The 24,602-nt window shown below is 41.8% G+C and overlaps 1 protein-coding gene across 2 annotated transcripts; it reads left to right on the forward strand.

Annotated features, from left to right (window-relative positions):
- Window positions 1-380: 380 nt before the first annotated feature.
- On the forward strand, window positions 381-23,471 carry LOC112260035 (activated CDC42 kinase 1). 2 transcript variants are annotated; one of them, XR_002954975.2, is made up of 15 exons: window positions 381-661; window positions 8,228-8,421; window positions 8,645-8,715; window positions 9,115-9,300; window positions 11,138-11,290; window positions 11,583-11,713; window positions 11,962-12,108; window positions 12,331-12,457; window positions 17,147-17,293; window positions 19,210-19,304; window positions 19,787-20,023; window positions 20,363-20,433; window positions 22,198-22,703; window positions 22,799-22,907; window positions 23,084-23,221. XR_002954975.2 is itself a non-coding variant. In XM_024434815.2 (15 exons), exons 2-15 carry the CDS (start codon window positions 8,259-8,261, stop codon window positions 23,282-23,284), a joined length of 2,331 nt encoding a protein of 776 aa, XP_024290583.1. In that variant the 5' UTR covers window positions 383-661; window positions 8,228-8,258; the 3' UTR covers window positions 23,285-23,471. The 2 variants fall into 2 exon arrangements, 1 of the variants encoding a protein (XP_024290583.1); XM_024434815.2 differs by having other exon boundaries at window positions 383-661; window positions 22,812-22,907; window positions 23,084-23,471.
- The last annotated feature ends 1,131 nt before the right edge of the window (window positions 23,472-24,602 follow it).

The raw sequence follows: 24,602 nt of genomic DNA on the forward strand, positions 1-24,602 counted from the left end.
AGTCAGACTGGTTATGCAGGAGCAGACAGGTATGGTTAAGAGAGTGAAAGAAACTCATTGCTACTGGCGCATTTCGGCATCAACCAACCAAGACAGATAATAATGTGAAAACATACATAAAAGGGAAGTTGAATCAGATTAAAGTTTTTTGGTCAAACAAGCAGAAAATATTATACCACATACATGATATGACAATGTATGATTATTAATGCCCATATAATTTGAATTATTGTGCGCTTGCACCGCATTATGTGTAATATATTTTTGTGAAATAACTATTTTATGTGTAGGCAGGTGGCTAGGCAATTGTTGCACAGGTGGAAATTGAAAAGGGGTGGAGTGAAAATACTAGGAAGAGGCGGAGAGAACTATGTGGACAGGTAGCCAAAAAAACACTAGATTGCTGTTGCTAAAGTTTTCAACGCCAGTTGAAGAGAGGATATTTTGCTATGAGATTAAACCGACAAACTTAAAAAAACAAAAATATGATCATTTATTTACAAAATTAAGAAAAACAGTATGGCACGTGATGTGGATTATCCGTAGGCCTAGGTCTAACGATCCTATTGGGAATACCTTGATTTGTTGTAGCATATCCGAAAGCTGGGTTCATAAAAAGCAAGATCGTGGCCCTGGTGGACCGTGGGTCATTTTATTGACGGTTAGTATTTAGAGCTTATCTACGCTGACTGAACTTCGGTATCAATTTGCCCCACTATATAGCAGCCTTGCCTTATACAATAAATCCACAGTCTTTATTCTAAAAGACAAAGCCATGGCGTCCCACAACTACAGTAGACTATGTTGTGTTAAATAACACATAGGTCAACACCTGTAGGTCTACTTTCAATGATTGATTAATTATTGGGGACTGTTCTGCCCTCCCCTTTTACTGATTTAATATTAAATCCTGTGTAACAAATTAAAGAGTTACTTTTATGGATAGCTAACTCATATGAGAAAATATGTCAATGAGATTTTGATGGGTAAGAATGAATCAAATAAAAACATATCAGAGAAAGGCTTCATTGTTCTTGAATGTGCTTCAGTAAGCTCCAAGGCGTACTTTTGAGTGCATGAACCAGATAATTCAGAGCCTTTTGTTCTAAGTTGAGAAATGGATAATAATTTTAATGCTGACCTAATAGATTACAATTGTGCAATACTCTAGTTTTATATAGACCTACAGGTGGCAATTCCACGATAACAGAATGACTCCTATTTTTCTCTTTTAAAAGTATGACAAACAAAATACTTGTATTGCAAAGTTAAAGAAACCAAAGACCTCTATGCACAGGGACTCATTTTAACAATTTCCACTGAACATTTTACAAAAACACATTTACTTGAAAAACAGTGCAGATGTAAAGTTTGGTAACAGAAGGGATAAAATCTCCCTCGGTTTTATTATTTTACACAGTGGCCGTTATTCAAATGAGGTCCGATTTAGTAAAATTATGAAGTGTTTTAATCACTTAATAAATCCTAAACCAAATTTGTATCAGTAAAAACACTATAACTATTTGGTGGGTCTACCGTTACTTGTTAGTTCTGTGAACTTTCATTATCCTCCCTCATGTGGTAGAGATATTTGAAAATTCTGTGTCTTAAAGATATGTGAGTTTTTGGTAACAGAATGACAATACACTAGGCAATATTTCTTAAACTTACAGAAGGCAAATTATTTCTGCAAAACTAAATATAAATGTTGATATTAGTTGGCAGGGGTCTTTACATCAACATTACTGTGTTTTGATGTATTTATAATACCTTTCAACACTTTCTCTACTAGATGTTTTCTAAGACCCCTTTTCCACCTGTTTGACCAGAAATCAAAGCCTTTGCTTATATTCAAAATGTTTAGGTTGGAACATGGTTGAAACATTTGATATATGCCTTAATGTGTCATGAATATATACTCTTAGCTTTCATTTGACACCAAATTTGATGTGCTCCCATAAACTTCGTGTTAGTGCTCATTGGGCCTTTTGCATGGAAATTCCCTGTGTTTGATGCCTTTTTCATAAGGGAAACTCAAGTCTGAAATTTCTGTGTTTGGTTGTTCATATTTACTGCTACTGCAGAATTACAAACTTCAGAAGTCTTTTTACACCTCAAATAAACTACAAGTCTTACATTTCCTGCATTTCACGAAAGTTCTCCTGCAACAGCGTGATCGAATTAAGATCCTACATCTGTACCAGCGAGCTCAGGATAAACTCCTTTTGACAAAGAATTAGTGTATAGCTTTTGAGTGTTTTTCTTCTCAATTTAGGCATGAATTTGGATTTATGAACAAATACTTATTTAACTAAGGGGAAAAGCTATGTCATGGCTGAGAGAGTTTGGTGTTACAGTGCATATTCAGGACATCATGTATACCTGAAATAATTATTCAACTTCCAAGAAGCTTTTTTGTTGACTGATTGGTGACAGTACTGGTTGGGTCAGTCAGTTAGTCCATGCATTCTCTGTTACAAGAGCCTTACTCTGTAAGGAGACGTTATACAAGTTTATTGTGTCATTATGATTCTTTGTCAAACTGTTTTTATTAGAAACCCTGCTTATCAAGGATAATGTGTCCAGTGGGTTTTTAGATGTCTCCAGTTACTGTTAGGAGAATTATGTTCTCAAGGTTCATAAGCTGAACTTCAATTGGAATTCTCGGTCTGTGACCCAGAGGTTGTAAGGTTCTGGTTGAAATGAAACAGATAGAGACCAGTCCACAATAGTCAGTCACCAAAACACATTTTTTTCTTGTCAAAACCAGTATGTAGTGGATCTAGGCATTTATTTTATGCCTGCTACATTAGGTTAGTTACCACCCAAAATTATTCAGTAGCTGAGCAGGATAAAATGTATACACGTGTACATAAAGCGAAATGACCCTAAAAGCAGTTGTTTTAAAAAAAATCTTATTTCAAATAATTTCTGTGTAACATTTCTGGATAACAATTTATGGGTAACTTACTATGATTGTTTTCAGTTAAAATGGTCAAAAAGAGACAAAAAAAAGGCTTCTTAGCAAAGATATATTTCTCAAGCAAGAATATTGTTCGGTCTGTCTGGGAATGGTCTGAGTGGGGAGGGGAAAACTGAAAACTAGCTGTTCTTGGCAGAACGGTTTGGAACTCTCTTTCTTATTGGTCTATTAACTAATTTACCACCTGGTGACAGGTTGAAATTTCAGGCGGTCTTTGCAAACAGCTCTTACACCAAAAGGGCGTTATCATATTTTTTAAAAACAATTTAACAGTATTATTCCAACCTCATAGTGTGGTAAAATACTGTATAAAAAAACAGAAACATCTAGTTTTTGAATGTACTGGGCATTTAAAACAATGGGACGTGCGTGAGAAATGACCTCAGTGTTTGGTTGCACACACGTCTTTACTACAGAATTGCTCCATGGAGTGTCTCTGATGTGATATTTGGGTGCGGGTTTGGGAGTTGTCTTTGGGAATCTATTTGGACATGAGAAAGTGCTTGTCCGGGCTAGCCCCTTGCACCTCAGGCTGCATCAATGTGTCTGTCTCAAATAGAATCAAATCCAATTTGATTGGTCACATACACATGGTTAGCAGATGTTATTGCGTGTGTATTATGTTGATGCTTGTGCTTCTAGATCTGACAGTGCAGCAATATCTAACAAGTAATACCTAACAATTCCACAACAAATACTTAATACACACAAATCTAAGTAAAGGAATGGTATAAGAATATATAAATATATGGATGAGCAATGACAGAGCGGCATAGGCTAAGATGCAATGGATAGTATAAAATACAGTATATACTGTACATATGAGATGAGTAATGCAAGATATGTAAACATTATTAAAGTGGCATTATTAATTATAGTGACTAGTGTTCCATTTATTAAAGTGGCCAATGATTTCAAGTCTGTATGTAGGCAGCAGCCTCTTTGTGCTTATGATGTCTGTTTAACAGTTTGATGGCCTTGAGATAGAAGCTGATAGAAGCTGTCTCTCGGTCCCGGCTTTGATGCATCTGTACTGACCTCGCCTTCTGGATGGTTGCGGGTGAACAGGCAGAGGCTCCGGTGTTTGTTGTCCTTGATGATCTTTTTGGCCTTTCTGTGACATCAGGTGCTGTAGGTGTCCTGGAAGGCAAGTAGTTTGCCCCCGGGGATGCATTGTGCAGACCGCACCACCGTCTGGAGAGCCCTGCGGTTGTGGGCGGTGCTGTTGCCGTACCAGGCGGTGATACAGCCTGACAGGATGCTCTCAATTGTGCATCAACCATCTCCTTTGTTTTGTTGATGTTGAGTGAGAGATTATTTTCCTGACACCACACTCCCAGAGCCCTCACCTCCTTCCTGTAGGCTGTCTCGTCGTTGTTGGTAATCAAGCCTACTACTACTGTATCATCTGCAAACTTGATGATTGAGTTGGAGGCGTGCATGGCCACGCAGTCGTGGGTGAACAGGGAGTACAGGAGGGGGCTGAGCATGCACCATTGTGGGGCCCCAGTGCTGAGGATCAGCGAAGTGGAGATGCTGTTTCCTACCTTCGCCACCTGGGGGTGGCCCGTCAGCAAGTCCAGGACCAAGTTGCACAGGGCGGGGTTGCGACCCAGGGCCTCAAGCTTAATGATGAGCTTGGATGGTACTATGGTGTTGAATGCTGAGCTTTAGTCAGTGAACAGCATTCTTACATAGGTATTCCTCTTGTCCAGATGAGATAGGGCAGTGTGCAGTGTGATGGCGATTGCAATGTCTGTGGACCTAGGGGGGTGGTAAGCAAATTGAAGTGGGTCAAGGGTGACAGGTAAGGTGGAGGTGATATGATCCTTGACTAGTCGCTCAAAGCACTTCATGATGACAGAAGTGAGTGCTACGGGGCGATAGTAATTTAGTTCAGCTACCTTTACATTCTTGGGTACAGGAATAATGCTGGCCATCTTGAAGCAAGTGGGGACAGCAGACTGGGATAGGGAGAGATTGAATATGTCCGTAAACACACCAGCCAGCTGGTCTGTGCATGCTCTGAGGACGCTGCTAGGGATGCCGTCTGCGCCGGCAGCCCTGCGAGGGTTAACACGTTTAAATGCCTTACTTACCTCGGCCACGGAGAAGGAGAGCCCACAGTCCTTGGTAGTGGGCCACGTCGGTGGTACTGTATCATCCTCAAAGCAGGCAAAGAAAGTTTTTAGTTTGTCTGGAAGTAAGACGCCGGTCTCCGTGACGTGGCTGGTTTTCCTTTTTTAGTCCATGAGTGTCTGTAGACCCTGCCACATACGTCTCGTGTCTGAGCTATTGAATTGTGACTCCACTTTGTTCTATACTGACATTTTGCTTGTTTGATTGCCTTGCGGAGGGAATAACTACACTGTTTTTATTCAGCCATATTCCCAGTCACCTTTCCATGATAAAATGTGGTGGTTCGCATTGTCTGTCTGTCTGTGTCTGTGAACATACTCAGTGTACAGTGGCTTTGGAAAGTATTCAGACCCCTTGACTTTTTCCACATTTTGTTACATTACAGCCTTATTCTGAAATGGATTAAAGAGACTCGAAATTGAGCTCAGGTGCATCTTGTTTCCATTGATCATCCTTGAGATGTTTCTACAACTTGATTGGAGTACACCTGTGGTAAATTCAATTGATTGGACATGATTTGGAAAGGCATACACCTGTCAAAATAAGGTTCCACAGTTGACAGTGCGTGTCGAAGGCATTGGGATTAAACGTCAGGAATTGTGAAAAACTGAGTTTAAATGTATTTGGCTAAGGTGTATGTAAACTTCCGACTTCAACTGTATATGTGAGAACTGGTTAGAGTTTGCCAGAGTACTTGACACAGGAATGTAGGCCTCTGACTCACCCTTCTCTCCACTGATAACTCTGGTTGTTTTATGGCGCCAATTCCCTGAAGCGGAAGTCCACAGACAGACAATGATATGAGAAGACAAGAGGCCTGTGTGTGAACTGGGAACATAGCTAGTTACTGTAAAACAGGCTGCCTCGTTATTAAATTGCAACTGGGAAAAGGTACTGCCTCCTTTGGTAACAGCTCTTCGACTTCCTCTAATGTCCCTCCACTGAACAACATGAGTGAATTCTCAATTAAATTATGCATATTCAATTGGTGCATCTGATGGGAAAAAGCAACAAGGCAATGCTCATGGCGCTGTTTCTTGTAATTGACTTGAAATGCATCCTCCCTTGAGGTTATCACTGGTCATGACTGGACTGGTGAAAGTGCCAGAGCTGCTGGCTGTTGGTAAGCTTTCTTGACTTGGACATACAGTTGAACTCGGAAGTTTACATACACCTCAGCCAAATACATTTAAACTCAGTTTAGTTTATCACAATTCCTAATATTTAATCCAAGTTAACATTCCCTGTCTTAGGTAAATTATGATCACCAATTTATTTTAAGAATGTGAAATGTCAGAATAATAGTAGAGAGAATTATTTATTTCAGCTTTTATTCATTTCATCACATTCCCAGTGGGTCAGCAGTTTAAAAAAACACTCAATTATTATTTGGTAGCATTGCCTTTAAATTGTTTAACTTGGGTCAAACGTTTCGGGTAGCCTTCCACAAGCTTCCCACAATAAGTTGGGTGAATTTTGGCCCATTCCTCAAGACAGAACTGGTGTAACTGAATCAGGTTTGTAGGCCTCCTTGCTTGCACACGCTTTTTCAGTTCTGCCCAGAAATGTTCTATAGGATTGAGGTCAGGGCTTTGTGATGGCCACTCCAATACCTTGACTTTGTTGTCCTTAAACCATTTTGCAACAACTTTGGAAGTATGCTTGGGGTCATTGTCCATTTGGAAGATCCGTTTGCGACCAAGCTTTAACTTCCTGACTGATGTCTTGAGATGTGGTTTCAATATATCCACATAATTTTGCTTCCTCATGATGCCATCTATTTTGTGAAGTGCACCAGTCCATGTTTTTATACTTGTACATACTTTTATACCCTGCAGCAAAGCACCGCCACAACATGATGCTGCCACCCCCGTGCTTCACGGCTGGGATGGTGTTCTTCGGCTTGCAAGCTTACCCCTTTTTCCTCCAAACATAACGATGGCCGTTATGGCCAAACAGTTCTATTTTTGTTTCATCAGACCATAGGACATTTCTCCAAAAAGTACAATCTTTGTTCTCATGTGCAGTTGCAAACTGTGGTCTAGATTTTTTATGGTGATTTTGGAGCAATGGCTTCTTCCTTGCTGAGCGGCCTTTCAGGTTATGTCGATATATGACTCGTTTTACTGTGGATATAGATACTTTTGTACCTGTTTCCTCCAGCATCTTCACAAGGTCCTTTGCTGTTGTTCTGGGATTGATTTGCACTTTTCACACCAAAATACGTAATCTATAGGAGACAGAACGGGTCTCCTTCCTGAGCGATATGATGGCTGCGTGGTCCTATGGCGTTTATACTTGCGTACTATTGTTTGTAAAGATGAACGTGATACCTACAGGTGTTTGGAAATTGCTCCCAAGGATGAACCAGACTTGTGGAGGTCTACAATTTATTTTCTAAGGTCTAGTCTGATTTCTTCTGATTTTCCCATGTCAAGCAAAGAGGCACTGAGTTTGAAGGTAGGCCTTGAAATACATTCACAGGTACACCTCCAATTGATTCAAATGATGTAAATTAGCCTATCAGAAGCTTCTAAAGCCATGATATCATTTTCTGGAATTTTCCAAGCTGTTTAAAGGCACAGTCAACCTAGTGTATGTAAACTTCTGACCCACTGGAATTGTGATACAGTTAATTATAAGTGAAATAATCTGTCTGTAAACAATTGTTGGAAAAATTACTTATATCATGCACATAGTAGATGTCCTAACCGACATCCCAAAACTATAGTTTGTAAACAATAAATTTGTGGAGTGGTTGAAAAACGAGTTTTAATGACTCCAACCTAAGTGTATATAAACTTCAGACTTCAACTGTACATGTTAGCCAACACATTGCTAACCTTTGTTAATTAAATCAGCTAAACAGCTGCTTTTAGCAAAAATGTGTTTGGAGTTAACTTTCTAGCTAATCAGCCGTTAGAGTTTACACTTCCTCTTCCAAATGCAATGTGGGGAGGTCAGAATAATGAAAAACTATGTACCCAATCTATTCATTTTAAAACTATGATTACTTCTCCTTGTCATTATCATTCACCTGATGATAAGACAAGACGTGAAACAATTGTTTTTGCTAACATATAATGGGGGTCCCTGGTTCGCCAGTTTGCCTAGAGCTGTGGTGACCCACAGGGTCATGCTGATGGAACAGGACACTCAGTGGCTGTACCACCTCCTGGCCGAGGTCCAGTTGGAGAGGTTTTACCTGCGTGTCCGGGACAGCCTCAACATCACCCGCGTAGAGCATTTCGCCTACGTTAAAGAGTCTGACCTCGAACAGATTGGCATCAGCAAACCAGGTCAGTACACTGTGGTTGTTGTTGTCCTTTTTAAAAATGATTCTATAGCTATTTTTGGTAACACTTCATATGAAAAGCCCCTATGTTGTGCATTATAATGCACTATGAATAGTTCACATGGGATTATAAATGCCCTTATGAAGAGGGTATTCATGTGAAGTGTAACCCTTGTTTGTATGTTGTATGGCCATATCTTTTATATCGAATATTTGTCTACGTGTAGGACAGAGAAGATTATGGGAGGCTGTGAAAAACTTCAAGATCAGCGTGAGGCCCAAATCGTGGATGGCCAAGGTAAGACCTTTACATGGGGCTCCCGAGTGGCGCAGTGGTCTCAGGCACTGCATCTCAGTGCTTGAGACATCACTACAGACACCCTGGTTCGAATCCAGGTTGTATCACAACCGGCTGTAATTGGGAGTCCTATAGGGCAGAGCACAAATGGCTCAGTGTCGTCTGGGTTTGGCTGGTGTAGGCCATCATTGTAAATAAGAATTTGATCTTAACTGACTTGCCTAGTTAAAGAAAGGTTAAACATCTCTCAAGTCCCTCCAGAATGCAATTTACTATTATATACCATTTGTTACAAGGTAGTGGTGAGTTCTTTGAAATAAGTACCAGACATTACTGATTGACACAACATAATAATTGGAATGCTCACCTGTCACTCATGTTGATCTGTTGGTCCCCCAGGCTTTCAGTGGGTGTGGTCCGGAGGGGGGTGATCAATGGGGCAGCGTGGGGTCGGGCCAGGAGAAAGGGGGGCGGGCCCTCACCTGTCTGATCCAGGACGATGAGCTGACTCTGGGGGAGAAGCTGGGAACGGGCTCCTTCGGCGTGGTGAAGAGAGGAGAGTGGCAGACCCCCACTGGGAGAGTGGTGAGTGGATTTGTTAAAATGTATGTTGCTTCTGGTGGGACAGTATTTAACTTTTATTTTACTCACCAACAGTAAAAGGCAGAGCTAGGTTGACAGTTTAGAAAGTCACAGGGCAAGATACTGTACCTTCAAAAGGATCAATAGAAATTGCATAACAGAAATAAAACATAATTTGCATTGAAGTACAGTGCATTCGTGAAGTATTCAGACCCCTCCCCCCTTTCCACATTTAGTTAGTAACAGCCTTATTCTAAAATGGATTAAACACTTTTTTCCCCCTCATCAATCTACACACAATACCCCATAATGACAAAGCGAAAACAGGTTTTTAGAATTGTTTGTACATTTAAAAATACAATTTTTACATAAGTATTCAGAATCTTTGCTATGAGACTCGAAATTGAGCTCAGGTGCATCTTGTTTCCAGTGGAGTCCACTTATGGTAAATTCAATTGATTGGACATGATTTGGAAAGGCACACACCTGTCTATATAAGGTTCCACAGTTGACAGTGCATGTCAGAGCAACAACCAAGCCATGTGGTCGGAGGAATTGTCCGAAGAGCTCCAAGACAGGATTGTGTCGAGGCACAGATCTGGGGAAGGGTATCAAAAATTGTCTGCAGCATTGAAGGTCCCCAAGAACACAGTGGCCTCCATCATTCTTAAATGGAAGAAGTTTGGAACCACCAAGACTTTTCCTAGAGCTGTCCGCTCAGCCAAACTGAGCAATCTGGGGAGAAGGGCCTTGGTCAGGGAGGTGACCAAGAACCCGATGGTCACTCTGACAGAGCTCCAGAGTTCCTCTGTGGAGATGGGAGAACCTTCCAGAAGGACAACCATCTCTGCAGCACTCCACCAATCAGGCCTTTATGGTAGAGTGGCCAGACGGAAGCCACTCCTCAGTAAAAGGAACATAACAGCCCACTTGGAGTTTGCCAAAAGGCACCTAAAGGACTCTTAGTCCATGAGAAACAAGATTCTCTGGTCTGATGAAACCAAGGTTGAGCTCTTTGGCCTGAATGCAAAGAGTCACGTCTGTAGGAAACGTGGCACCATCACTACGGTGAAGCATGGTGGTGGCAGCATCATGCTGAGGGGATGTTTTTCAGCGGGAGGGAGTTGGAGACTAGTCAGTATCAATGAAAAGATGAACGGAGCATAGTACAGAGAGATTCTTGATGAAAACCTGCTCCAGAGTGCTCAGGACCACAGACTGGGGCGAAGGTTCACCTTCCAACAGGACAATGACCCTAAGCACAGAGCCAAGACACCGCAGGAGTGGCTATGTGACAAGTCTCTAAATGTCCTTGAGTGGCCCAGCCAGAGCCCGGACTTGAACCCGAAAATAGCTGTGCAGCGACTCTCCCCATCCAACATGACAGAGCTTGAGAGGATCTGCAGAGAAGAATGGGATAAACTCCCCAAGTAAAAGTGTGCCAAGCTTGTAGCATCATACCCAAGAGGACTTGAGGCTGTAATCACTGTCACAGGTACATCAACAAAGGACTGAGTAAAGGGTCTGAAAATGAATGTAAATGTGATATTTCAGTTTATTTATCTTTTGTAAATTAGCAAACATTTCTAAAAACCTGTTCTTGCTTTGGCGTTATGGGGTATTGTGTGTACATTGATGAGTGGATTTGTTTTTTTAAACCCATTTTAGAATAAGGCTGTAACAAAACATAATATGGAAAAAGTCAAGGGTTCTGAATACTTTCAGAATGCGCTGTATATTCCCAATCAATTTAAATTGCATTACAATCTTTCCCAAATGGCATTAATCAGTACACATAACTCCTCCATCCTTCCCCTTCTTCTTTCTGTTGCCATGACAGCTGCCGGTGGCAGTGAAGTCTCTGAAAAGTAGTCTTTCCAGACAGACAGACACCATGACAGACTTTCTCCAGGAGGTGACCACCATGCAGTCTCTTGACCACCCCAACATCATCCGCCTCTACGGAGTGGTGCTCACACAGCCCCTCAAGATGGTGAGAGTGTCATTCTCTCTATCCTCTTAAAGGTGGAGTATAAAACAAATTTAGTATTATTCCTATTTCTGCGTTGTAATCCGGTCTCTGCATTGTAATCCTTTCATGCATGGGCCTTTGCATATGCTAATATTCTAATTGGTAGAATTGCTATTGAAATACAGGCATGCAAATTTAAATAAACATTGAATGGTCATTCAGATGTTATGTTTATCGCAGAATTCACTCAGGGAATTGGAGGGAAAATGTAGTGTAAAGAAGTGACTTTAAAACCCTATTCTCCTCCTCCCAGGTGACAGAGTTGGCCTGTCTGGGGTCCCTGTATGACATGCTGCGCTCTCGCCAGCACGAGTACCCCCTGGCACGCCTCTGGCTCTTCGCCACCCAGATAGCAGCGGGTATGGAGTACCTGGAGGGTCGCAGGTGAGGCACAAACAGTCCCACTCTACAGACAGAATATGCAATTTTACCCACTAACTTCACTGTAACCCTAAACGTCAACAATTCCTTGAACCAACTTCATGCATATATTTTATCCTCAATTGACTGGAATTTCCGTAATGCCAATGAAATTTCAGCAGAGGCGGAAGGAAGACACTTCTAGCCAATGAAAATGCTGAACCATTCCTGGTTGTAGCCGGTATAGTGGGCCTGTGTTATATCTCCCCCAGGTTCATCCATAGGGACCTGGCTGCCCGGAACGTTCTGCTGGCCTCCAGGGAGATGGTGAAGATTGGGGACTTTGGTCTGATGAGGGGCCTGAGCCAGGAGACAGACCACTACGTGATGACGGCCCACAGACGTATCCCCTTTGCCTGGTGAGCTGAAGGAGAACATCAGGGTGTTTGTGGGGGGATATATCATTGATCAGTCATTGATTGTTTAACAGTGTGACCGAATGGAAGCTGGTGTGGAGAAGGGAGATATCACTACTATGGAATTTTCTTTGGTAAATGATTGGCAGTTTGTAGTAATTCCATCTCTCTCTCTCTCGCTCTGTCTCTTTTTTCTCCATATCTCTCCTCCCACGCTCCCTCCAGGTGTGCCCCAGAGAGTCTGCGTGTGGGCTCTTTCACCCACTCCTCTGATGTGTGGATGTTTGGGGTCATTCTCTGGGAGATGTTCACCTACTGTGAGGAGCCTTGGCGGGGGCTATCTGGCAGACAGGTATGTGTAGACACACTGTACACATTGTGATGATGCCAGAGTCAGACAGAACTTGCTTAGGCAGGAAAGAAGAGGAATTTGTACACGGCCACCGCTGGGGTTTTCCAAAATCTAAGAGCATTTACTGTTTTCCAAATTTAGAAGCAGAGTCAGAGATAGAGCTTAAAAAGTAGCTTGATTTAGCTTTCTTAATCGAGAGAGTACATCTGTTTCTCAATTGGCTGACAGATTGCCAGTCCACTACAGTCAGTTTTCCTTGCTTTGGCCCAGGCCTGATTTCTCATCTGAATGAGCTCAGATAACTCAGAAGCAAACCCAGGGTTAGATCTATACAACATGACCAAAAGTATGTGGATACCTGTTCATAGAACATCTCATTCCAAAATCATGGGCATTAATATGGAGTTGGTCCCCCTTTGCTGCTATAACAGCCTCCACTCTTCTGGGAAGACTTTCCACTAGATGTTGAAGCATTGCTGCGGGGTCTTGCTTCCTTTCAGCCACAAGAGCATTAGTGAGGTCAGGCACTGATGTATTGCAAATAGGCCTGGCTCGCAGTCGGCGTTCCAATTCATCCCAAAGGTGTTCGAGGGGGTTGAGGCCAGGGCGCTGTGCAGGCCAGTAAATGTTCTTCCACACCGATCCTGACAAGCCATTTCTGTATGGACCTCGCTTTGTGCACGAGGGCATTGTCATGCTGAAACAGGAAAGGCCCTTCCCCCAAACTGTTGCCACAGATTCGTCTAGAAAGCAATTGTATGCTGTTGTAACGCTCCGGGTGTCGTGGGTGTGGAGTCAGACGCAGGAAACAGAGAGTGCAATGCTGTGCCCTTTAATGCACAAACGCAACCCAGGGTGCTCACAACCAAACTGCCCCAAACACGGGGGACGAAAATAGTACAACCGAAATACACGACCAGGAACAAACACGTTCCTCTACTACAGAACAATAATTAATCCCGCACAAAGAAACAGGCGGGCCGGCTGTCTAATAAAGCCCAACTAATCATTCACGAACAGGTGCTAACAATAAACATACAAGGAGGGGGAGGAAAGACAATCAGTGGCAGCTAATAGGCCGGCGACGACGGCCGCCGAGCACCACCCGACCGGGAAGGGAAGCCACCCTCGGTCGGACTCGTGACAGCTGTAGCGTTATTATTTCCCTTCACTTGAACTAAGATGCCTAGCCTGAACCATGAAAACAACCCCAGACCATTATTTCTCCTCCAGCAAACTTAACAGTTGGTACTATGCATTCAGGCAGGTAGGGTCCTCCTGGCATCATGCCAGATGGTGAAGCGTGATTCATTACTCCAGAGAACGTGTTTCCAATGCTCCAGAGTCCAATGGTGGTGAGCTTTACACCACTCCAGCCGACGCTTGGCATTGTGCATGGTGATCTTAGGCTTGTGTGCAGCTGCTCGGTCATGGAAACCCATTTCATGAAGCTCCCGATGAACAGCTCTTGTACTGATGTTGCTTCCAGAGGCGGTTTGGAACTCTGTACTTGTATATATATATATACAGTGCCTTGCGAAAGTATTCGGCCCCCTTGAACTTTGCGAACTTTTGCCACATTTCAGGCTTCAAACATAAAGATATAAAACTGTATTTTTTTGTGAAGAATCAACAACAAGTGGGACACAATCATGAAGTGGAACGACATTTATTGGATATTTCAAACTTTTTTAACAAATCAAAAAAACTGAAACAACACAACTCTCTCCAGAAGTTCAGTGAGGATCTCTGAATGATCCAATGTTGACCTAAATGACTAATGATGATAAATACAATCCACCTGTGTGTAATCAAGTCTCCGTATAAATGCACCTGCACTGTGATAGTCTCAGAGGTCCGTTAAAAGCGCAGAGAGCATCATGAAGAACAAGGAACACACCAGGCAGGTCCGAGATACTGTTGTGAAGAAGTTTAAAGCCGGATTTGGATACAAAAAGATTTCCCAAGCTTTAAACATCCCAAGGAGGACTGTGCAAGCGATAATATTGAAATGGAAGGAGTATCAGACCACTGCAAATCTACCAAGACCTGGCCGTCCCTCTAAACTTTCAGCTCATACAAGGAGAAGACTGATCAGAGATGCAGCCAAGAGGCCCATGATCACTCTGGATGAACTGCAGAGATCTACAGCTGAGGTGGGAGACTCTGTCCATAGGACAACAATCAGTCGTATATTGCACAAATCTGGCCTTTATGGAAGAGTGGCAAGAAGAAAGCCATTTCTTAAAGATATCCATAAAAAGTGTCGTTTAAAGTTTGCCACAAGCCACCTGGGAGACACACCAAACATGTGGAAGAAGGTGCTCTGGTCAGATGAAACCAAAATTGAACTTTTTGGCAACAATGCAAAACGTTATGTTTGGCGTAAAAGCAACACAGCTCATCACCCTGAACATACCATCCCCACTGTCAAACATGGTGGTGGCAGCATCATGGATTGGGCCTGCTTTTCTTCAGCAGGGACAGGGAAGATGGTTAAAATTGATGGGAAGATGGATGGAGCCAAATTCAGGACCATTCTGGAAGAAAACCTGATGGAGTCTGCAAAAGACCTGAGACTGGGACGGAGATGTGTCTTCCAACAAGACAATGATCCAAAACATAAAGCAAAATCTACAATGGAATGGTTCAAAAATAAACATATCCAGGTGTTAGAATGGCCAAGTCAAAGTCCAGACCTGAATCCAATCGAGAATCTGTGGAAAGAACTGAAAACTGCTGTTCACAAATGCTCTCCATCCAACCTCACTGAGCTCGAGCTGTTTTGCAAGGAGGAATGGGAAAAAATTTCAGTCTCTCGATGTGCAAAACTGATAGAGACATACCCCAAGCGACTTACAGCTGTAATCGCAGCAAAAGGTGGCGCTACAAAGTATTAACTTAAGGGGGCTGAATAATTTTGCACGCCCAATTTTTCAGTTTTTGATTTGTTAAAAAGTTTGAAATATCCAATAAATGTCGTTTCCACTTCATGATTGTGTCCCACTTGTTGTTGATTCTTCACAAAAAATACAGTTTTATATCTTTATGTTTGAAGCCTGACATGTGGCAAAAGGTCGCAAAGTTCAAGGGGGCCGAATACTTTATATAAGGCACTGTATATATATATATATATATATATATATATATATATATATATATATATATATATATATATATATATATGTATCCTTGACTCTGAATTGTTTAAAAGGGGCATGTTTATCTGCCAGATGAATAAATATATAGGATACATTTTCTAGAGCCAACTCAGTGTCAGGAATACAGGAAATAGTGGCTAACTCAGAGTACAAGAGTACAAGAGAAAACGTCTTAAAATCTTTCTTCTTAATTAAACGAAGATTAGTCTTTTTTTGTTTCATATCTGTAATACATGCTATGGGACAATGATCACTGAGATCATATGCAAATACTCCACTAGACAAATATTTATGGGGGTTATTAGTAAGAATTAAATCAATCAATGAGGAGTTAACTGTGTGTCAAGCATTGGGATCATCCGTGTAGAACAGAAGGCCTACTTTTATTTCCTTGATTCACTTTTAGGATGAAGTCTGCCCTCGGAGTCTCTAGGGATTTGAATATCTTTTTTTCTGACTCACTTGGAACCTTTTCAGGGTACGTGATGGCAATGTGTCTGAAACAATGCTTAGACAAGACATCCATCTTCTTCTCCACGGTGACCTCTAAACAATGCACTATGCTCTAGAATGATGTGAAGTGTCTCTTGATGAAAGCACTTTTTAAACAATGCACTTTTATGAATAATACAAATAAAGATATTAAATGTGTTTTGCAATGACACAACACATTACACAGAAATGAAGATACGCTCTCAATGGTCAGAATGTTTCCACCTCCTTTCCAAGTGTTCTTTTGCTTGTTTGTTTGTTCGTCTGAATGCTTGCTTCCCTCAAGGCCTGAACCATCCTCCAGAAATCCCTCAGAAAACCTTTGTCTTTCTCCCTCTGTTGGTTTTGTGTTTGTTTGACGATGTCCTAATTCTTGTTGTCGTCCTTGTTGGGTTTATTGTCCCCGATCCCATTATTTCCTTGTGTTGCCTGATGATTCAGCAGATGAGTCCTGCAAGAACCAAGTCGATCAATCTCTCAAAACCTCTCAAAACTATTTCCACACAAAAAAGTATCTTCCAATTCCTCTAGATGGGCAGAACACAGCAGTGCACTAAAATAACTCAACTGTTAACATGTAATACACATTTTTACAAAAATTACAATTTAAGGAGGAGCTCTTCTTAAGTGCTGCTGCTCATGGAATTGGTTTCTAGGAGATGATACTGGCAAAAGAGGAAAATAACAATATATACATTTAGGATAAATTAATTACTAGATACAGTATATGGGAAACATTAACGCGCCAAAGAATTTATAAGGGAAATTAAATAATGAGCGTTTGTAACGAGAGCTAATGAGTTAGATTTATCAGGTACACCTTTTAGGTAGAGCACTTGAAGTTGAACCATGACTCAAAAGGACACAAGGCTTCAAGCATTTGTACGACCTCTGAAATATTTTAGCCCTTTGTACCAAATCAAATATTCAATATTGTGTATGTGTGTGTGTGTTTGTGTCCACAAACATCTTCAATATCACAACAATGCAATGTCTTTGTCATTAAACGTACCCCAATCTTTTTTTTTTCTCTCAGATCCTCTGGCGTGTGGAGCTGGAGGGACAGCGTATGGAGAGACCCCCTGACTGTCCTCAGGAACTCTACTCTGTGATGAGAAAGTGTTGGGCCTGCACCCCCTCCAACCGACCCACCTTCTCCCAGCTCACCACCCTGGTTGCAGAGGTAACACTGTAAATATTTATATGTACAGTACCAGTCAAAAGTTTGGACACACCTACTCATTCAAGGGTTTTTCTTTATTTTTACTATTGTCAACATTGTAGAATAATAGTGAAGACATCAAAACTATGAAAATAACACATATGCAATCATGTAACCAAAAAAAGTGTTAAACAAATAAAAATATATTTGAGATTCTTCAAAGTAACCACCCTTTGTCTTGATGACAGCTTTGCACACGCTTGGCATTCTCTCAACCAGCTTCATGAGGTAGTCACCTGGAACGCATTTCAATTAACAGGTGTGCCGTAAAAGTTCATTTGTGGAATTTCTTTCCTTCTTAATGGGTTTGAGCCAATCAGTTGTGTGTGACAAGGTAGGGGTGGTATACTATTTGGTAAAAGACCAAGTCCATACTATGGCAAGAACAGCTCAAATAAGCAAAGAGAAACGACAGTCCATTATTACTTTAAGACAAGAAGGTCAGTCAATACGGGATGTTTCAAGAACTTTGAAAGTTTCTTCAAGTGCAGTCGCAAAAACCATCAAGCGCTATGATGAAACTGGCTCTCATGAGGACCGCCACAGGAAAGGAAGACCCAGAGTTACCTCTGCTAGAGAGGATAAGTTCATTAGAGTTACCAGCACCTCAGAAATTGCAGCCCAATTAAATGCTTCACAGAGTTTAAGTAACAGACATCTCAACATCAACTGTTCAGAGGAGACTAAGTGAATCAGGCCTTTATGGTCAAATTGCTGGAAAGAAACCACGACTAAAGGACACCAATAAGAAGAAGAGACTTGCTTGGGCCAAGAAACACAAGCAATGGACATTAGACCAGTGGAAATCTGTCCTTTGGTCTGATGAGTCCGAATTTGAGATTTTGATTCCAACCGCAACACACGGAGATCATCCGTTCACCCACACCGCATCTCACAAAGACATGGCGATTGGAACCAAAAATCTCCCATTTGGACTTCAGGCCAAAGGACAAATTTCCACTGGTCTAATGTCCATTGCTCATGTTTCTTGACCCAATCAAGTCTCTTCTTCTTATTGCTGTCCTTTTGTAGTGTTTTTTGTTGTTGCAGCAATTCGACCATGACGACCTGATTCACACAGTCTCCTCTGAACAGTTGATTTTGAGATGTGTCAGTTACTTGAACTCTGTAGAATTTATTTCGGCAGCAATTTCTGAGGCTGGTAACTAATTAACTTTTTGTGACTGCACTTGAAGAAACTTTCAAAGTTCTTGAAATGTTCCATATTGACTGACCTAATGATGGACTGTCATTTCTCTTTGCTTATTTGAGCTGTTCTTGCCATAATATGGACTTGGTCTTTTACCAAATAGGGTTATCTTCTGTATACCACCCCTACCTTGTCACAACACAACTGATTAGCTCAAACAAAATGCATGAAGAAGGAAAGAAATTCCACAAATGAGCTTTTAACAAGGCACACCTGTTAATTGAAATTCATTCCAGGTGACTACCTCATGAAGCTGACTGAGAGAATGCCAAGAGTGTGCAAAGCTGTCATCAAGGCAAAAGGTGGCTATTTGAAGAATCTTATATATAAAATATATTTGGATATGTTTAACACTTTTTTGGTTACTACATGATTCCCAATGTGTTATTTAATTTTCTACAATGTAGAAAATAGTAAAAAAAAAAATTAAACCTTGAATGAGTAGGTGTGTCCAAACTGTTGACTGGTACTGTACTTTTATTATATATGTATAAATGTATGCTGACATTTGCATTATACTCACATAATACACTCTAATCAAGTGGCTCCCAAGCATGTTCACATTAGCATTTAAGAGTCAATATGGCCAGTGACCAAAATAAAGGCGGTTGGACTGCGAGACAGTGGCATAAAATGGTTTCCTCTCCCCTCTTCCCTCTCTATCCAGGCTCAGCCTTTGGAGGTGTGTGCTGTACGGGACTTTGTGGAACCTGGAAAACTCACCCTCCTGTCCAACGACCTAGTGACCATCATAGACCATAGGTAAGAGAGAAGAAGGATGGGGAGATGGAAAAAAGAGATTGGAGGAAACAGAGGTTCATTGTTAAACTTAGACATATTGCTTCAAAGAGCGAAACTTTTAAACCTGAATTCCGTTGCATTGACTGTTAACCCTAATCCTCACATTTTTGCCACCTTGTGGTAATTCAAGTCAGATGCCAAGAATAAAAGATTTGAAGATCTGACTCAAGTTTGCTAAAGTTTTCAGAGAGTCCTATGTAAAAGGGTGTCAAGACAGTTTATAAGAGAGTTTTATAATCGTTTATAGAGAGTACATTTTTTGTGAATATGTAGTTCGTAAGTCATCAATAAACTGTTATGTCATTTGTTGGACTTGTATGATTGCCTTTTCTTAATGTGACCATTTAAATTGTATCCATGTGTTTTTTATTTCGCTTACTGTATATCTACATGTGGCTTTTATGTGGCTCATATGATTTGACTGTATGGTTCTCCTCCTGTAGTCTGGAGCTGTGTGAGTGGAAGGGCCAGAACCAAAGGACCTTGATAGTGGGCTGGTTCCCCCCGAGCCTGGCTGCTCCCTCCCTCTCCGCCCCCAGCAGCGCCCCTACTCTTCCCACCACAGCCCCCGTCGCTGCATCGAGCCTCATCCCGCCCCCCCTGAAGGGCAGTTTGCAGCACACGGGGCAGAGTGAGACCCACCCCGACCGTAACTGGGGCACGCCGGAATGCCTCGACGAGTCAGTCAAGTTTCCACTTTTTGATGATTCTTTGATATATAGCTGTTGAGCATCATCATGCTATATGCTAGCCTGGGCTCCTGACTATTTTTTGCTGTCATTAATGCCACATTGTTGCCTTGTCTTGTTTAGCATTACAGAAATCCGTTGTCATATATCGATAGAAATCAAGTAAAAACTGCATTTGTTTGCGTCTTTGTTGGTGGCCCACTATTGGTGGTATACAAATCTTGCAGAGTAAGTAAGATGAATGCCTTGAACCTTTGATATTGTCAGTGTACAACCCTGACCCATGTTTGTTTGAATACTGTGTTTTTAGCTGACCTCTGACCTTTTCAGGAGAGTAAACTGGAGAAGAAGCCCAGCAAATAGAGAGAGAGAGGGCGGCTCCAATTTACAGAAAATGTCAGGTACCAACTTCGATGAGTTATTTACTCTTTATTTGATTATTATATGACTGATACTAACATTTTCTCCAAATAATATTAGCTAATATTCAATCCATACATATAATTGTCTTGTGGGTAGCAATCTGTAGCTAATTGGGCACATTACAGCTCTTCTAAATGTTTAGACCTTTGGTACCCTTCGTAGTGTACTAGCCTCAAGAGCAGAGGGTCACAAGTTTTATATCACATAGTGAAAACCACCCTCAACATGCTGTACACTGTAGTTATTTTGTACAAAATACATATACTGTATACAGTACCAGTCAAAACCCATTCAATGGTTTTAATTTTTTACTATTTCTACATTGTAGATGTAATGCCTGGGGTGTAGTGGAGGAAGAAGTCAGATGCAGGAAACAGAGAGTTCAGAGTAGCGCTATACTTTATTCACCACACAGGTGAAAACGATGCCACTCAAACAAATGCCCCAAAACACAGGGGAACTAAACAGTCCCGAATAACTCACGTACACGAACAACCGTGACTTACAGGCGTGTACACGAGTACACATAAAACAATCCCGAACACCCAGCAGACGGGCCGGCTGGATAATATAGCCAAACTAATTAACCTAACTAAACACAGGTGTAACTAATAAACAGACAAGGAGGGGGAGAAAAAGATCAGTGGCAGCTAGTAGGCCGGTGATGCCGAGCGCCACCCGAACAGGAAGGGGAGCCACCTTCGGTAGGAGTCGTGACAGTAGAATAATTGTGAAGACATTAAAACTAAGAAATAACACATATATTTGATATTCTTCAAATTAGCCACCCTTTGTCTTGATGACAACTTTGCACACTCTTGGCATTCTCTCAACCAGCTTCATGAGTTATAGTTACCTGGAATACATTTCAATTAACAGGTGTGACTTGTTCAAAGTTCATTTGTGGAATTTCTTTTTTTCTTAATGTGTTTGAGCCAATCAGTTGTGTTGTGACAAGGTAGGGGTGGTATACAGAAGATAGCCCAAATAAAGTAACATACACATCTCAACATCGACTGTTCAGAGGAGACTGCGTGAATCAGGCCTTCGTGGTCAAATTGCTGCAAAGAAACCACTACTAAAGGACACCAATAATAAGAAGAGACTTGCATTGGCCAAGAAACATGAGCAGAAATCTCTGCATGTGTGGTTCCCACCGTGAAGCATGGAGGAGCAGGTGTTATTGTGTGGGGGTGCTCCACAGCATTCTGCAGCGATACGCCATCCCATCTGGTTTGCGCTTAGTGGGACTATCATTTGTTTTTCAACAGGACAATGACCCAGCACACCTCCAAGCTGTGTAAGGGCTTTTTGACCAAGAAGGAGAGTGATGGTGTGCTGCATCATCTGATCTGGCCTCCACAATCAACCGACCTCAACCCAATTGAGATGGTTTGGGATGAGTTGGACCGCAGAGTGAAGGAAAAGCAGCCAACAAGTGCTCAGCATATGTATGAACTCCTTCAAGACTGTTGGAAAAGCTTTCCAGGTGAAGCTGGTTGAGAGAATGCCAAGCATGTGCAAAGCTGTGATCAATGCAAAGGTTAGCTACTTTGAAGAATCTCAAATATATTTTGATTTGTTTGACACTTTTTTGGTTACTACATGATTGCATATGTTTTATTTCATCACTTTGGTGTCTTCACTATTATTTCACAATGTTTAAATAGTAAAATAATGTAGGTGTGTCCAAACTTTTGACTGGTACTGTATGTTTAATAGAACTATCCATCTGTCCCCAGGTATGACCAGGAGTCTGGAGTCTGTCCTGAGTGATCCCCAGAGCAGGACCTTAGGAGGGGTCAAGGTGGACCCCCGTCGTGGACCCCTCCCCAACGCCATGGTTGCCCGCAGCGTTGTGGTGCAGCAGGATCCCCATCGGTTCAGCAAGGCCAGCATCAACCCCCCACCTCGACCGCTCCCGCCCAACCTCAAACACGTCAAGATTCCCCAGGTGGCCTTGTTCCGAGATCGGAGGCCTGTAAATCCATCCCCAGGTTCCTTGTGGCCTCCACAACCTCAAAAGAATCCTCAGCAGCAGATGCTACAGCCACCCCAGCCCCAGCTGCAGCAGACCATGGGGGGCAGCGACCTGGGCAAAATGGCCCACATGGCATGGTCCAAACCAGCACTGGATGACTATGGGGACAAGGAGAGGAATCAAGAAAAGGAGTGGGTGGTGAGGGAACGAGAGAGGGAGAGGTACCCGTCTCAAGTACAACACACCAGGGAAGCCTTCATAGCCCAGGTATTGAATGGATGTATGATCTTTAGTTCTTGAGTTGTTAGACATATTACAGAATTCAGGCTTTGTGATTGGCCTGAAGTTCTAAGGTCCTCTAGTCTGATTGGTCAGGTCACGGAAGCAGTGCATGGAGTGACCAATGAGGAGGTTCGGAACGCACTTCACTGCAATGAATGGAACCCTATAAGGGCCCAGCAACAACTCAAGGTTAGACAGAATTACTCTAATTCATACTTAATACATGTATTATTTCCATGTACTTCAAAATGTATTCTCCATCGACCAACCTAGTTTACTAAGAATGCAAAAATTGTCATATTAAATGTGATGCACCAACCTTGTGTTCTCTCCTCGCTCTCGCTCATTCCCTCCTTCCTTCTCAGATGGAGCAGCTGCACTCTCTGAGCCTGTGTTCTCGTGACGACTGCCTAAGGATCCTGTCCCGCTATCAGTGGGATCTACAGCTGGCCAGCCGCTACCTGTTCAGAATGGTACGGGAGGAGAGGACTGGAGGAGGAGAAAGGGAGAGGAGGGACGGAGAGAGAGAGGCACCCCCTGCTGCCATGGAGAGACGAGGAGTATGAGAGTTGTGGGGATGGAGGGATACTGGAAACAGAGGACAATAAAGATTTACAAAATTGAAGAGGGACTGAGGAGCTATTTGAGGAATTTAAGAGATGGGATGGTTGATTTAAAAAGGAATGGAATATATATATGAAGTGAACCATAAAGACATTACAGTCCTCCAAAATACAATTTCTATCCCTTTTTACAATTCTGTTTAGTCTTTTTTAATGACGTGACAGACAGCCACGCCCTCTCTGTTCTCAAAAGTAGTTGTGTATCATGATGAATTTGTAAATAGAGTGCCGTACAAAAGTATTCAGACCCCTTGGATTTCTTCACATTTTATTGTGTTACAAAGTGGGACTCAAATTGATTGAATTATTATTTTTTTGTCAAAAATTTACACAAAATACTCTGTCAAAGGGATACAAAAATTCTAACATTTTAAAAACTAAAATATAGTAATTGCATTAAGTATTCAGGTCCTTGACTCAATACATGTTACAAACACCTCTTTTTGGCGTCGCTTACATCTGTGAGTCTTCTTGGATAAGTCTATAAGAGCTTCATATACCCGGATTGTGCAATATTTGTCCATTATTAATTTTAAAATTCTTCAAGCTCTGTCAAGATGTTGGTGATCATGGCTAGACAGCAATGTTGAAGTATTGCCATAGATTTTTAAGCAGATTTAAAACTAACTTGGCCACTCATGTGCATTCACTGTCTTCTTGGTAAGCAGCTCCAGTGTAGATTTGGCCTTGTGTTTTAGGTTATTATCCTGCTGAAAAGTGAATTCCTCTCAAAGTCTCTGGTGGAAAGCAGACTGAAGCAGGTTTTCCTCTAGGATTTTGCCTGTGCTTAGCTCCATCCCCTTTTTTATCCTGAAAAAATACACACAATATATCCACAATATTTTCTAAAGGGAAGCATACCCATAACATGATGCAGCCACCACCATGCTTGTAAATAAGGAGGCAGTTACTCAGTGATGTTGTATTTGCCCCAAACAAGACTTTGCATTTCAGCCAAAAAGTGTATTAATTTGCTATGTTTTTTTGCAGTGTTACTTTAGTGCCTTATTATTTTAACTACAATAATGTTGCTACCATCACAGCCATTGAACTCTGTAGCCCATGGCAACACAGCAGTTTCATTCCTGTCCTGCAGCTCAGTTCAGGATGACTATTTTTTATGTCTGGGTGGTTTAATACATAATCCACAGCATAACAATTCACTTGACCATGATGAAAGAGCTATTCAATGTCTGATTTGTTATTGTTGCCCACTTTCATTATCCTGCTTTGATTCTTTCGAAAAGCTTCTTAGTTGAAT

The sequence above is a fragment of the Oncorhynchus tshawytscha genome, linkage group LG10, assembly GCF_018296145.1.
Source record: "Oncorhynchus tshawytscha isolate Ot180627B linkage group LG10, Otsh_v2.0, whole genome shotgun sequence".
NCBI classification, from domain to species: Eukaryota; Metazoa; Chordata; class Actinopteri; order Salmoniformes; family Salmonidae; genus Oncorhynchus; species Oncorhynchus tshawytscha.